The sequence below is a fragment of the Setaria viridis genome, chromosome 9 (genome assembly GCF_005286985.2).
Source record: "Setaria viridis chromosome 9, Setaria_viridis_v4.0, whole genome shotgun sequence".
Lineage (NCBI taxonomy): Eukaryota > Viridiplantae > Streptophyta > Magnoliopsida > Poales > Poaceae > Setaria > Setaria viridis.
The window spans coordinates 9,602,052-9,616,696 of NC_048271.2; the positions used below are offsets into that span (position 1 = coordinate 9,602,052).

The 14,645-nt window shown below is 54.3% G+C and overlaps 3 protein-coding genes across 3 annotated transcripts; 2 read left to right on the forward strand and 1 right to left on the reverse strand.

Moving 5' to 3' along the window:
• Positions 1 to 2,988: 2,988 nt before the first annotated feature.
• LOC117839722 (cation/calcium exchanger 1) lies at positions 2,989 to 5,590 on the reverse strand. Its single transcript, XM_034720128.2, has one exon. It carries the CDS (start codon positions 5,022 to 5,024, stop codon positions 3,333 to 3,335), a length of 1,692 nt encoding a protein of 563 aa, XP_034576019.1. The 5' UTR covers positions 5,025 to 5,590; the 3' UTR covers positions 2,989 to 3,332.
• A 3,271-nt stretch (positions 5,591 to 8,861) lies between these two features.
• LOC117839729 (uncharacterized) lies at positions 8,862 to 11,249 on the forward strand. The gene is made up of 3 exons (XM_034720137.1): positions 8,862 to 9,113; positions 10,565 to 10,826; positions 10,923 to 11,249. The coding sequence occupies exons 1-3, from the start codon at positions 8,877 to 8,879 to the stop codon at positions 10,979 to 10,981; spliced, it is 558 nt and encodes a 185-aa protein (XP_034576028.1). The 5' UTR covers positions 8,862 to 8,876; the 3' UTR covers positions 10,982 to 11,249.
• A 719-nt stretch (positions 11,250 to 11,968) lies between these two features.
• On the forward strand, positions 11,969 to 13,266 carry LOC117839726 (uncharacterized). The gene is made up of 2 exons (XM_034720133.2): positions 11,969 to 12,201; positions 12,288 to 13,266. The coding sequence occupies exons 1-2, from the start codon at positions 12,099 to 12,101 to the stop codon at positions 13,028 to 13,030; spliced, it is 846 nt and encodes a 281-aa protein (XP_034576024.1). The 5' UTR covers positions 11,969 to 12,098; the 3' UTR covers positions 13,031 to 13,266.
• The last annotated feature ends 1,379 nt before the right edge of the window (positions 13,267 to 14,645 follow it).

A 14,645-nucleotide genomic window follows, 5' to 3' on the forward strand; every position in this document is an offset into this window, starting at 1 on the left:
TTCTACAACATCCGCTGCAACGACCTCAACCTACTAAATAAGGCTAACATCGTCCTTATCCCCAAAAAGGAGGGTGCGGAGGCCATCCAAGATTTTCGACCAATCAGCCTTATCCACGCTATTGCAAAAATTATCACTAAAGTTCTACCGATCCGTCTAAGACCTCATATGAACGCCATCATCTCACCCTGCCAGAGCGCTTTCATCAAGGGGCGTAGCATCCACGATAATTTCCTATATGTTCGAAACACTGCCCGACGCTTCCACCAAAAAGCAACGCCGGCCCTATTCATGAAACTCGACATCTCAAAAGCCTTCGATTCTGTGCGATGGGACTACCTTCTCGAACTGCTTCAACATAAAGGCTTCCCTACTCGCTGGAACCAATGGATCACGGCCCTCCTTGCCACCTCGACATCAAAAGTACTACTGAACGGTACGCCTCTACCACCGATTCATCACGGACGAGGTCTCCGACAGGGCGACCCGCTTTCTCCCCTCCTTTTTGTTTTAGCTATCGACCCACTACAACATATTATTTCTCAAGCCACTCAGAGGGGTCTTCTCACCAAGCTAGGAGGACGAGCAGCACGATTCACAACATCTCTGTACGCTGACGATGCGGCGATTTTCATTAAACCCACACGTACAGACATATCCAACTTGACAAACATCCTGCAACAATTCGGAGAAGCCACAGGCCTATGTACGAATCTGCACAAGACACAGATTGCACCCATCAATTGCAATACCATCGACTTGGACCAATTACTTAACGACCTACCGGCAACAAGAACAACCTTCCCAATACGCTATCTGGGCCTCCCCTTAACGACAAGGCGCCTGAGAAAAATCGACTTCCAACCTCTCATTGATAAACTGGCCGGTAAGCTATCCGCATGGACGGGTCGTCAGCTAACACAAGCAGGAAGAATAACCCTCACAAAGTCGGTCCTCTCGGCACAACCAGTATATTTACTCACAGCTATCAAACCAAGTAAAGAGGTACTCCAGGAAATAGACAAAATCCGGAAAAAATTCTTATGGGCAGGGGACCAACAACTATCTGGAGGCAAATGCAAAGTTAACTGGACGAAAACCTGCCTGCTAAAACAACACGGGGGTCTGGGTATCCCGGACCTAGAGAAATTCGCACGAACCCTCCGGCTCAGGTGGCTCTGGCATGAGTGGGTATCACCAGAAAAACCATGGAACAACACGGGAACCCCTTGCGACGAAGCTGACAGGCAACTGTTCGCGGCATGCACCTCCATCAGTCTGGGCGACGGCAAAAAAACTAGCTTCTGGTCATCTGGATGGCTGCAGGGTCAACGCCCCAAGGACATCGCCCCGCTCCTTTACACCATCTCGCGCAGAAAAAATAGGAGTGTCCATGATGCCCTCAGTCGAAATAACTGGTTACGCGACCTCGCGATTGACCATAACGTCACCGTTCCTCACCTCGCGTCGATCGCCCATTTATGGCAAATGGTCAGTGCTACGGAACTCAGACCAGGGGAGGACGACATTATCACCTGGAAGCTGACAAAATCAGGAATATATACAACGGCCTCGGCATATAAAGCACAATTCCTGGACTGCACCGAAACACCACACATATCATCCATCTGGAAATCTTGGGCACCACCAAAGTGCAAATTCTTCGCGTGGCTAATTACACAGAACCGAATCTGGTCAGCTGATCGCTTGGCCAAGCGCGGTTGGCCGCACAACACATCTTGCGTCCTGTGCCGATCCACTATGGAGACTGGACACCACCTTTTAGCTGAGTGCAGATACACACGGAGAGTCTGGGATCAAACGGCGATATGGCTAGCGCAGCCTAACCTACGACCAAATGAATGGCGACCTTCATCCAACGCTCTGGAGTGGTGGACGGCTATCACCACAACACCGGACTCGCCTCGCAAGGCTCTACGAAGCCTCACCCTCTTAATCATGTGGGAAGTCTGGAAGGAACGGAACGCACGTATTTTCAATCGACACGAAACATCACCGACAACCCTAATGATGAAAATCAAAGATGAGACCTCAGCTTGGCTATTGGCGGGGGCCAAAGATCTAGCGATTCTTCTATCACGCGAGTAGTCCCATTTTGGCCCCTTTTTGCCTTTTCCTTTTATATTTCGTTTCCTCCCCGATCTGTCGGGTTTTCCTCTGTTTTTTTCCTACTCTATCAATGAAATAGGCACCGCCTCGTGCCCGTTCGTTCAAAAAAAAAAGCATATGCTAAATAGTAAATTAAGTGTCACAAAAGAGTACATAATAAATTGAGAGCCATTTGATATTCCCTGTTCCTAGGTAATGTCTTGTACATCAGCTTGCAAAATTTACAGAATAGCACCATCAAAATGTTGCCGCAAAAAAGTAAAAAAAGGAGGATACATAAAAAACTTTTCCCAAGAACAGTAATACTTGACCAGATTTTCCTTCATCACCATTCTAGTCGTTTACTCACTATATAGTACAGTGCTTTAGTTGGGAGGGGCCGGGAAATATCTCATTGAGCCTAATCGTTTTTCCCTACAAAATAAAGTAGCTGCATGCTGGGCCTTGCTGGCTGGGCAAATATAGAGAGAAAGGGCGGGAAAAGATACGCTTTCTTTCATCCAGCACGTTGCTTGCCCCTTGAATGGCTTGGATTGTCCTACTGCTTAAGTTGAATGGCTTGGATTGTCCTACTGCTTAAGTTGCAGTAGAGGTTACCACTGCACTGGATCCAGGTCCGTTCCGTTCCGGAGGAGGCGTGCGCCAACCCAACTGGGGATTCATGCGCCCAGCATCCACGGACCACCGCAAGAACATGGGAAACTTTGCAGTTGCAGGGGAGACCATGGTGGAACGTTAGCTGGAGCCGTGGACCGAGCTGAGCTCAGCGATTTCAACGAGAAACTCAGGGACCAACGACGGTTGGCGATCGAATTTTAACTTCTTTTTTTCAACCAAACACTGTTATTTAACCAGGGATTTTGAACAGTAATAACAGACAATTGTCTGCGCTCTTCCAGTCAGATACCATTGCAAAACAGAGGAGGAAGTGGGGAACAAAAAGAACAGATTCTCCGAGACGACAATACGACATTGATCAACACCTATGCGTGTAGTGGTGGTACGCTACAGTAATAATATATACAAGATCACCTATCCTTCGTTCTTCTTTACTACGCCAATCTAGATCTACCATCATCATCAGTTTGATGCTGCTTCTTTACAATGATCAGTAGCAAGGAACAAACGAACCCTGGCAGGGGGGAGTGTCAGTCACTGCTAGCCTGCTAGCGTGTGATGCGAGGCGCTCTCGGTCCCGGCTTCTAGCTACTCCAGAGCCCCAGGGTCTCGAAGACGCGCACGGCGAAGAAGCAGAGGTAGATGGCGATGAGCCCCACCCCGTAGACGCGGTCGATCCGCATCCCGCGGACGGGCACCACGAACAGCGCCCACGCCAGCGCCGCGGCCAGGAACCCCACCGCCTCGTACGCCGCCGCGTCCGCGGGCACCAAGAACGGCGCCGGGTGCCGCGCGCCCGCCGCCAGCGCCAGCGACAGGCCCAGCCCGACCACCGTGTTGAACAGCGGGCCCGCGTAGCACCCGGACACCGCCGTCTGCGCGCCCCCCGGCCCGCCGTGCACCGCCATCGCCACGTTCGACACCAGGTCGCCCAGGGAGTCGCCCCAGGCCAGCACCGTCACGCCCAGCACGCTCGGCCTGACGCCCACCACGTAGCCGATGGCCACCAGGAGCGCCACGAGCTCGCGGGCCAGCGTGTACGCCCACAGCACGCTCATTAGGAAGCCCGCGGCGAGCCACGGCACCCGGCGCTTACGGCCGCGGGGAGGGGAGGTGGCGTCCGTGGTGGCAGCGGCGAGCGCGGCCAGGATGAGGCCGAGACCGGCGCCGCCGAGGAGCACCGCGAGGCTGTGCCGGTGGGTGGAGGACACCGGGTTGTGGCGCTGCGATGTCCAGGTGAAGGCGAGGAGGACCGGCGCGAGCGCGGCGGATGCGATGGCGTAGGGCCGGGACCAGCGGTGCGCGGCGATGTCCGGGATGGTGAGGCGGCGCGGGAGGTACAGCGGCATGCAGAGCGCGGTCGCGAGGCAATGCAGCCAGGCTCTTCCCCTTGATGCCTCTGTCTTGGAGTGGGACGGCAGGGACGGGACGTCGTCGTCCTCATCGAGGAGGAGCGGCGCGGCGAGGCCGGCGGCGGGCGGCTTGCCCTGCTCGGCGCAGCAGTGGGAGGTCCAGACGACGACGACGTAGCCGACGTAGAGCGAGACGAACGACACGGCGACCCAGACGGTGACTGCGCCGTTCACGAGCACGGCGAGCAGGTAGCAGAGCGCGAGGAGGAGGAAGCAGAGGTCGCGCACGAACCCCCGCGGCTCGACGACGATCCCGCCGCGGGCGCCCACGGCGAGCGCGACGGCGCCCGCGACGACGGTGGACACGAAGAGCGCCCCGCCGAGCGCGCTGTCGAGCCCGACCCCGCCAACGTCGCCCGCGGCGAAGGACACGACGCTGGCGAACACGTCGGGCGCGCCGTTCCCGAGCGAGAGCAGCGTGACGCCCGCGACAGCGGGGGGAAGCCGCAGCGCCGACGAGAGGCCCTCGAGCGACGCGCAGAAGTACTCGGACGCGGTGTCGCCCAGCAGGTAGAAGAGCACCGCGAGCCACAGCGCGAGCACGGCGCACGCCGCCGCCGGCGCGCCGGCGAAGCCGCAGTAGAAGAGGCGGAGGTAGTCGACGTACCCCGCGGGGGAGCAGGGGGAGTGCGCGCGGAGGTACGCGCACCGGGCCTCCCCGCCCGCGATGGACTGCAGCTCCGCGCAGTCGCTCCCCTGCGCCCCCTTACCGGCGAAGAGGGACGAGGAGGAGCTGCCGTCGCGGCTGGGGGGAGTGGGGGAGAGGAGGGAGGAGGAGGTGAGGAGGAGGAGCAGGAGCAGGAGGAAGCAGGCGCTGGGGACGGCGGCGGGGGCAGTGCGCGCGCGCCTGCGGGAGAGCGCCATAAAATGGGGAGCGAGGCGGGGGGTTTAACCGGAGCGGGGCTCGGCCGGCATGCCGCGGCAGTTGGGGATCTCGGTCCGTGGACGGAGGCGGGTTGAGGCGGTCGTGGGGCTCGTGACGAGATGCGCGGGGGCGGAGGACTCGTGGGCGGCTCTGCTCGGTTCGGAGCTCGGAGGCAGCAGGACTCGGGGGAGAAGAGACGACTGGGCTTGGGTTGTGGTGGGCGGTCGGGGTGGGCGCTTCCGTCCTCGTTAAGTAATGGCCGGGGAACGGGGGAGGAGGACGTGCGAGGCGACGGTGAGGTGGCGCGTCCGCGTGGAGGGCGGGCGGGGGAAAGGGATTCTAGCCTTCTGGGGATGTGGGTGCGGGGCGGGGCGGGGCGGTCGGTGGCGACGACGCCGTGAATCGGAAGGGGGTGGAGAAGCGGCGGCCGGCGGCCTCGCAGTGTGGATATGGAGATGACGCGCGCTTCGGGCGGGGACGTGGATGCGAGTTGAGTAGAATTTGCGCAGAAATGTTGCGCCAAATTGGGTGAAAACTTCGGAATTTTCCACACCAGTCTTTGTAAGGTTCAGCATCGTTCGCCCTTTGCCGAGATTGGGTTGCCGCATGGCTCTCTTAGATTTGATCGAAGTAAACTCGAACCCACTACTACTGCGTATGGCAATCGGCAGGAGCGTCTATAATTAGCAACTAGAGGCGGTTAATGAGGTATCCTGAGCTCCAAGTTATCCGCCAGAAGCCAAAAATTGGCAATGATTCGTTAATTCCTGGGCGGTCCAGGAATCTGAAACAGACGCGCGACCTACGCGAAAGCTGCAAGTAGCTTTTCCCAACTGCAAAGGCGATAGCTTGGGCGTGAGTTCCTGGGCCGCCGAACCGGGCTGACGCCGACGGCGCACGTACGGGCGATCGGGCTCGCGCCCGCGAACCAACAGCAGGCCGGAATCGCCAGGCAAAACCGCGTTCCCCCCAACTCGTATCGCCGGTCACGTCGCCCTCTCCGATATCCGCCGCGCCGAGGGCGAGCTCTGCCGGTGCCGGATCCGTTAATCCAGATCCAGTGCCTAACATGGCCGGTGGAGCGGAGGATACGAGGTGCAGGAGAAGACGGCGCCGCGCTGCCCGCCCGCGGCGCGGTTGGCGTCAGCTCGAAGCGCGCGACGGCGACGGGCATGGATGGTATCACAGCGAGCGCCGTGGCGTGCACGGATGAGACGAGGGCGGGGCTTTCGGTCGGGCGCGCGCGGGCTTTTACACGTACGCGTAAGGCGTAACCGCTGGAGCGCACGTACGCGTGGCACGAGCTTCCAGCTGAAAGTTTGGATTCCGTATTTTAATGACGGCATTTTCCGTCGTTTCTGGGAGGCATTTTCATTTCGGCTCGTCTCTGGAGGAAGTCCAGAGACGGTGGTCAAACGCCACTCGCTCGGGGCCTTTTTGGGGAATGCGCCGCGCCGTGCAGCTGTGGGTGACGCCGTGAGCTCTGAGCTGAAACGGAAAGGGGAAGAAGCGGCGGCAGCCGGCGTGCGGAGGGGGCGACCGCGATTGCGCGCGCGCTGGGATCGCCTTGGGTGCGCACGTGGAGGCGGGGGGAGGATACCTGTCGGTCTTGTTCGCTCCTCAGTCCTCACCACCGTGATTTCGATTCATGTGGTCAGGGATATACGCGGTTTGCCGTGTGGTCCGTCGTCGGTGGGCGCGCTGCGCAGCAGTGGTCTGCCCTCTCTCCGTGTCGCTCCACATCGGCTGGGCTCTGGTGTACGACGGGACAGTGCTGTTGTGGATGTGGTAGGCACTGTCGTGTTTGGGAGTGCCTTAGGTGTTTGGGAGGAGGGGGTTAAATTTTAGCCCCCGTCACATCGAATGTTTGGACACTAATTAGGAGTATTAAACCTAGACTAATTACAAAACTAATTACACAACCCCTAGTCTAAATCGCGAGACGAATCTATTAAACCTAATTAGTCCATAATTTGACAATATGGTGCTACAGTAACTATTCGCTAATGATGGATTAATTAGGCTCAATAGATTCGTCTCGTGATTTAGCCTAGAGGTTCTGCTATTAGTTTTGTAATTAGTTCATATTTAGTCCTCCTAATTAGCATCCGAACATCCGATGTGATGGGGGCTAAAATTTAACCCCCTCCTCCCAAATTTACATAAGTCGCAGCAAGTCATTCGAGATTACGGAACGCGCCGCGACCCTTGCGCGCTTCTTGTCTACAAGTACTCCACCGTAGGAGTAGTAGCTAGCCAAAGACCAGCATGGTTTGTCTTTTGCAGGGTTCCCACCGTATGGCAGCAGCAGAGATTTTAGCACATACATATACTGGGACTCATGCAAGCGTGCTTTGTCAGTTGGTCCTAAGCAATTCGCTACATGCCAGATCCGGCAGCGATTGATTCGTTTCATCCTGGTGGAGGCGGCCCAGGCATCGGAAACCGACAAGTCCGATTTGTGAGCGCCGGATGCTGGGCCAAACCAGGACGGACGCCGACGCGCGCGCGCGCCGTTCGCAGAATCGCAGGTGATCGGGCGGCGACGCGACGTGCCCGGACCATCAGGGGTCGAAGGAACCCTACCGAAATGACGCGCGTGACTTTGATCTCTCTTTCGAACGAACGGGCACGAAGTTGCCTATTTCATTGACACAGCAGATGGTATAGAAAAAAAATCTGACAAGCAAAAAAGTTTACTCTCGCACTAAAAGGGCGCTAAATCTTTTACCTCTGCTTAGTCAGTAGCGTCGTCGATGAGCTTTCTTATTGTTTGAAGTTCCGTTCCTTCCATATTTCCCACACGATAAGTAGTGTTAAGCTTCTCAGGGCTTCACGGGGGAGTCCGGAGTTGTGGTAATATTTGTCCACCATTCCAGAGTGTTGGTTGAGGGACGTCACGTCGTTAGGTATAGGTTTGGTTGTGCTATCCATTGCGCTGTCATTTCTCATATTCTCTTTGTAAATCTGCACTCCGCCAGGATGTGGTGACTAGTCTTCAGGGTTTTGTCTACAGAGGATGCATGCAGCATCGTGCGGCCATCCTTGCTTAGCTAGCCTATTCACGGACCACACGTGGTTTTGTGTAACGAGGCACGTGAAGAAATTTACATTTGGATGGCTTCGGTCTCTCGTATCTATTGATTTTTTTAGCTGGACTGTATTATAATCTTAGGTGATCCAAACGGGTCTTACTCTTAGAGTGATCCAAACGGGTCTTAGTAGTCCAGCAGCAGCTGACGCGACGTATCGCTCGTCGCGTCGCTCTCCAGCGGCATCCGCCGCCGCGCCAGCCGCCAGGACCTGAGCGAGCCTCGGCGAATTGACGTAACCTGTGCACGTGAAGAAGATAAGAGGGGAGAGGCGGACGGAGGAGACGATGGGATGACCACGGTGCGGCCGCCGAGCGCCGGCAATCCACTTGACTCGTCTTCGGAAAAAGCAAGCAGGCCCACAATTTGTTCTCGAAATCCAGACGTTTCCTATCGAGTTCATTGCATGGTGTTCTAAACTTCGCTACTTCAGTTACTTTCAATTCCTCTACACATCATCTCGCCCGGCAAAGTCAGACCAGCAGCAGTAGTGGTGGGCCTTGCTGCCGTGGACTCGCAGCAATCGCACTGCGCTGCAGCACAACGACGAAGTCAAGTCTGAATATGGACCCAGCCCGCCTAACAACTAGCCAATGAAAGTTCAATTTGAAGCCCATCACAATTCACGGAACAGCCCGGCCCGTCATGTCTCGTATTCTCTCACAATCTTGACGGGCCAAACGGACCAACCGTCCAGCATCAGTTTCCATTTTCCAGGCCCGACTTCGTCTGCAAGTGGGCCCTCGTCAGCAGGGGGCGATGAACCCGAAGCTGCTGGGGCTTGGAAATCTGAGAAGCGCAACAAAAGAAGCTCGGGGAGCTCTCCGCTGCGACGGCGAGGCCGAGAAAACTTTCCTCTTGCAGAACATGGAGGTCTCCGCTGGGCTCCGGCAGCCGCCAGTCGCCCCGGCGGCGTCGCTCCGAGGGCGTCGATCCGTGCGGCCGCCGTTGCGTGCGGTTTCCCCTTCGACGCGGTCCGTGTCCCGGGCGGTTAAGGTGGGTCTTTCTCTTCGATTCTCCTCCTGTTCCGGCCCCTCGAGAAGGTTGGATTGGCCGTGTCTTTAGGGTCTGCGGGGGTGTAGGAACCGTGGGGTAGGCAGACCTCGCCCTCCTGTTCGAGACTGCTGCCTGCGGAGCTCCAAAGGTGGAGTTTCCGCGTGATGGTGTTTTGGGGGACGAATTCTGATATTACTTTGGTGCGTCATTTTCGTGCTATTTTGCCCGCTTTCCTGCCGGATTGGATAAAGGCAAAATGCTACATTTTGAACAGAAGATTAGCGCCTATATAACCCTGTGAACAGAAAAAGCTCCCATTTCTTTGGCCTCTGAAAATATTGCAGTTCCATTTGTTCCTACTGAATGGGCCAATAACAATAAGATGCTTAATCCCAATAAGTTGTGTGCGAACTGCCCGTTTACAATTTTTTTTCTACTATAAAGTGCCCTAGAGAAACTGTCATTCTACAGGTTTGAGGGATGAACTGTTCTGTTTGTGATCATAGTACCCTGGGTGGTTGATAATTAAATGATAAGGGATGATAGCATTGGTCATGTTTCCAAGGAAATAATGATCTGATCAACAAAGGTGCATTCAGTTGAGTATACAATTAGTAACAGTGTGCATACTAGAGAATCTTCACCGAGGAATTGATCAGCGCAAGTGAACAAACTATCAAAAAACATTTTGAGGAACTAGGTAGGGCACATGTGTCCACTGAGTTGCTGGTTGTGATAAGAAATTGTAAGTTGTAACACTTAAATGTGAACTTGTAGGTTGTTTAGCAGCATAATAGCTGTGAATTTAACTATGTGACTCTGAATATAGTTGTAGTATTCGTGGTGATTGATTTTCGTAAAGTTGCTCTCCTGTAACATGTTACTGCGATGTCTCTGTTGGTCAATTTGGTACTTGCAAATCCCTCAGGCATGTTTCTCTTGTTAGTGTCATGCACAACAAGTCTGCGCCTTTCCATATGTGAAGGGCTGTCATGTGACCACCGTTCAGTGGCAACTGATGTTTCTTTTTTTTTGCAAGCCTGAATCTGTAGTCTTGTAGTATGTCCTTTTTTTGGCAGATCAAAGAGTTGCCAGCTAATATAGCTCACTTCTATCACAATCAATGATAGCAAGTACTGATCTCTATCCAGTGTTCAGCATCCACAAACCTAGTTTCCTATAGAAATCATACGCATGCGTGCCATTGAGAAGAGTGGGGGAGCAATTGCTTATTGATAATATAGTTAGGGAGGCAGCTGTCCGACGAATTGTCGTTTTTCTCCTGTTCTATTTTGTTTGCTTGATTGCATCATGCTACTGGCTTTTTCTTGGTGGACTTTGGATTGATAAGGGAAATTTGTTTCAAGGGAGTGATATGTTGCTTTTTCTTGGTGGACTTTGGATTGATAAGGGAAATTTGTTTCGAGTGATATGTTTTTCTTGCCGCGCAGGTTAGAGCAAGTGCAATTTATGACCTCCAAAGAAGTAAAAGTAACCTCGAATCATTATTCTGCTATGACAAATCTGTTCCAGAAGAGGACATTGGGAAACCAACTGGTCTAAATTTGGAAAAGAAGAATGTTGGGGAGAATCCTCCCTGCTCAAGCTGTGAAGCTAAAGGTGCTGTGTTGTGTGCAACTTGTGCTGGTACAGGCTTGTATGTTGACTCAATACTAGAGAGCCAAGGAATCATTGTAAAAGTCAGATGTCTAGGTAAACAAGCTTTTGGCAGTCATTTTGCGTGGTAACAGTTTTCTTGCTGTACAGATGATACATGATCTACATGTGCTAATCTTCAAATTACTGTAGGTTGTGGAGGAACTGGAAACATTATGTGCTCCAAATGTGGAGGACGTGGGCACACATGAATGCTAAAACTCTTGAAGATCGTCTCATCAAGACAATTTAACTCTATTTCTGCATATTGTGACAAGCAAAAGAGTTCTTCTCATATGGCTCTACGAGCGATTCCTTTCTGTTAAATATATGCCAATTCAGCTGCTGTAACTTGAGAATATTTACATGTATACATGCTTAGCTGTTGAACCATGCCGCTTTTCGTTTTCTTCTCTTTTGTACCTTGACATTTGGGAGCGCGATGCTTTGGATTATTTTGGTTTGTTGCTGTGCGATAAAGGCATAATGGCTCGTGAAAGATGCAGAAAATGTCTGAGAAATGAATTGGTTATGCCCCATTCTATTAATTTGGTTGCATGTAGCGAGGAGCCGAGGATGAACCGTGTGGCTATACCCATGGTCGCAGTTTTCCTGATGCTTATCAAGTGATCCTGCCATTTCACCACACGTGCAATGTTCTATCAGAACAGGCAGTGCAGAGCGCCAGATATATGCAGGTTCTGGTGACATAGATGACAGATTTACTCACCGCACTTTCTTCATTTGTATGACAGTATGAGATCTAAGCATAACCAGAACCGGCAATCTGGGTAACCTTAAATGGTCTGCTTCTTTGCTGAGAGTCTCAGCCTATAAAGTGTGTAAAAAGCAACAGAATTATCTAAACACTACTTGGATGATGCCCCATCGGTCATTTCCTAATTCTGATGGACCCTTTGTTGGACCAATGTCCTGAATTCTAATACCTATCCCACCCCAATTAATATGCTTCTCTTGAGCCATGGGTGCAAGCACAACATCCCCCGCAAAATTTCACATGGATTTTCCCAGCCCAGCAAACCAAGCAAGGAATACTTGGTGGCTTGGCCAAGCTTTTGCCCCCAGCAAGGTGAGGTGGGAAAATCCAGAGGGTCACTTGTGCGCTAAGCCAAGTTCATGCCCGAATCTATTCTTCTCCTCTGCTACAGCTAAATTAAACCTCCCGCCCGGCCTATGAATTTGTATATATACATCCCCACCGCGATGGCCATTGACATCAACTGACCAACACCGCCGATCACCGCCACCATCGGAGACCTCTATCCCACGCTGTAAGCTAGCTCAGGGAGAGACCGAGAAGCAGCAGCCATGGACGCCACCAGGGCCAGCAACCGCGCCTACGAGGAGTACGACCCCTCCGTCGAGTGGAGCCGCGGCGCCGATGTCGACAGCGTCAGGATCACGCTCCCAGGCAAGCGAGAGATTGACGACGACGATGACGATACAGCTTCATTGTTGTTCCTTGATCCCCTGATGAGAAATTAATGGTGGCTGCAGGGTTCAAGAGGGAGGACATCCGGGTGCTGGTGGACAACCACGGGCACCTGAGGACGCGCGGCGAGCGGCAAATCGCCGGCACCAGGTGGAGCCGCTTCCAGAAGGACTTCCAGCTCCCGGACAACTGCAACGTCGACGGCATCCGCGCCAAGTTCGAGAGCGAGACGCTCACCATCACGCTCCCCAAGAAGACAGCCTCTCCGCCGGCCCCGTCGCAGAGGATCCCGCCACCGGCGCTTCCGGAGCTGCCGGCGAGGCCCGCCGTGCCGCCCGCGGTGCCGGCGGCGCCGCTGGCGCCTGCTGCCTCCCAGAGGCAGCCCGCCGAGCGCAGGCCGTCGCTGCCGAGGAAGCCGGCGGCGCCGGAGCTGCCCGCGCGGCTGCCCTCCGTTCCGACGCCTGAGCCCGAGCCGTCGCTGGCAGCCGTCCAGAGGGCGAAGGAGGAGGAGGAGAAGAAGCGGATGGAGATGGAGACGATGGGGAAGACGGAGGAGGACAGGAAGGCGGCGCAGAAGAAGGAGCAGGAGGATGAAGCAGCGGCGATGGGAGAGATGGCGATGGCGCGCCAGCCCAGGCCGGCCTCCGCGAGCCGCGGGCTGCTGGTGAACGTGGCGGTCGCGGTGGTGGTGCTCCTCGGGATCACCGCCTACGTGTGGCACACCCTGCGGAACGCAGCCGGCGGCGCCGGCGATCACGGGCACGGGCACGGGCACCTGGGAGCCGGGAGCTACGGCGACGAGATGTGAGCGAGCTGAATCGAGATGTGGCGTGTGTGCACTGCGCACTAGAAATTGGCAAGGAGCCAATGCAAGTATATACATACACAGATACATGGGGGGATGGGAGGTGGGGTACATGTACGCGTGTTGTTCGTTTATCATCTGGCGTGAATGCTTGATGAGCTTGAAGATGGGTCATTTGCTTGGCTGAACAATTCCAAGAAAATAAGATGATAAGCCAAGACTGTACTATTTCTTTGTCATATCACTGACGATCATCAGAAAAATAGTTGGTGCGCGCCTGTGCTTCCTAGTTTATATCTCGGGGCGCAGCACCCGCCACGGCACACGCACAACCGTTTCCCCTGGAGGGAGCGGCGCGTGGCCGCCGCGGCGCCGTCCTCTCGGACGCGTCCCGGTCCCGCCATACGTTCTTCTCCAGCTACAGCTGCAGGCGCCGCTCCAGGCTCCACAACACGTCGCCCATGGACGGCCGGAAATGCCGCAGTCACTCAAGCCGACGATCCGCGGGTCCGCTATCTGTTGGCCAGCCTCCCCTCCTGCTGCCCCTTCACCGCTAGTCACTCGGCGAGGTTGATCTGGTCCCGGCCATGATTGATCACCGGCCGCGCGCAGAGCGCCTCGAACAGCACCACTCCAAAGGAGTAGACGTCCGACCGGTCCGGTCCGTCGCGCCTGGTGACCACGGCGACTGCGTGCTCCCCGCCTCCTCCGTCGCGGTCCGCCACGCACGGCGTCTCCTCCGCAGCAGCATGAATGAGCAGAGAGTACGGTCCGCTCGCCGCCACGTTCTTCGTCGCGCGGTGCGTTCCGTATTCGATGTCCGGCGCCACCCACCTCCCAGGCGCTGTTATAGAAGATACTTGTGTATGCGTTAGATGATTCCCTGTGTGCATGGATTGTAACGCAGGCTAGCAACAGATCATGGGATAGCGCCAGGAGATATGCAGTTAGAATAGATAAGATTGTTGAGCAATATCTCCTGGCCGTCCAGGCTGTTGCCGGCACCTATGTAAATGCCACGATCGGGGGTTTTCCGATCTATTCCATTGAACACGCATCGTCTCGACCCTGAGCTTGCGCCTCTGAATCTTACAGGCGCAACCGGCCGACGGGGCGTCGTTGTTTTGAGTACTCGACGTGTGAGTACACGGCAAACTAATCTGATGTGTGTCTGCTTTGGTTGATCCTTTTGGTGAGATGGGCAACAAAAAGTTACTCCTATATAATAAGCTCGCATTATTGCAGATAAAATGTAACTATTTCGAACATCACACTCTCGTGTAGTGATTCTTTTTAGTAATCTTAATGCGTAAGGAATCTAGAAAACTAACCAGCAATTTGAAGTATGAGGTACATTTTTATAAAATATCGCTGCACAGATACTCAGTCCTAACGAACTAATTACCTTTCTCAAAGTAATCAGCCACCTTTGTTTCCCATCATTCCGCAAGGCAATTACACTTTGATCTGCAATGAGGGCTAAGTTATATATTACTCCCAACAACAACTCTCGGCTGCTGGAAAAAAAATAGACGTGGAAGCATGTTTTATGATACCCTCATTTCGCTCATGGTTGTCGGTCGGGAAAAAAGCTGCCGCTTTCTTACCAACCCGTCCA

Excerpts from the sequence above, each read along its gene's own strand:
- LOC117839726 (XM_034720133.2), top strand. The coding sequence starts at position 12,099 with ATGGACGCCACCAGGGCCAGCAACCGCGCCTACGAGGAGTACGACCCC. Across the intron at positions 12,202-12,287 it reads CGTCAGGATCACGCTCCCAG|GGTTCAAGAGGGAGGACATC; the intron begins GCAAGCGAGAGA and ends TGGTGGCTGCAG.
- LOC117839722 (XM_034720128.2), bottom strand. The coding sequence starts at position 5,024 with ATGGCGCTCTCCCGCAGGCGCGCGCGCACTGCCCCCGCCGCCGTCCCC.
- LOC117839729 (XM_034720137.1), top strand. The coding sequence starts at position 8,877 with ATGAACCCGAAGCTGCTGGGGCTTGGAAATCTGAGAAGCGCAACAAAA. Across the intron at positions 9,114-10,564 it reads CCGTGTCCCGGGCGGTTAAG|GTTAGAGCAAGTGCAATTTA; the intron begins GTGGGTCTTTCT and ends CTTGCCGCGCAG. Across the intron at positions 10,827-10,922 it reads TGTAAAAGTCAGATGTCTAG|GTTGTGGAGGAACTGGAAAC; the intron begins GTAAACAAGCTT and ends AAATTACTGTAG.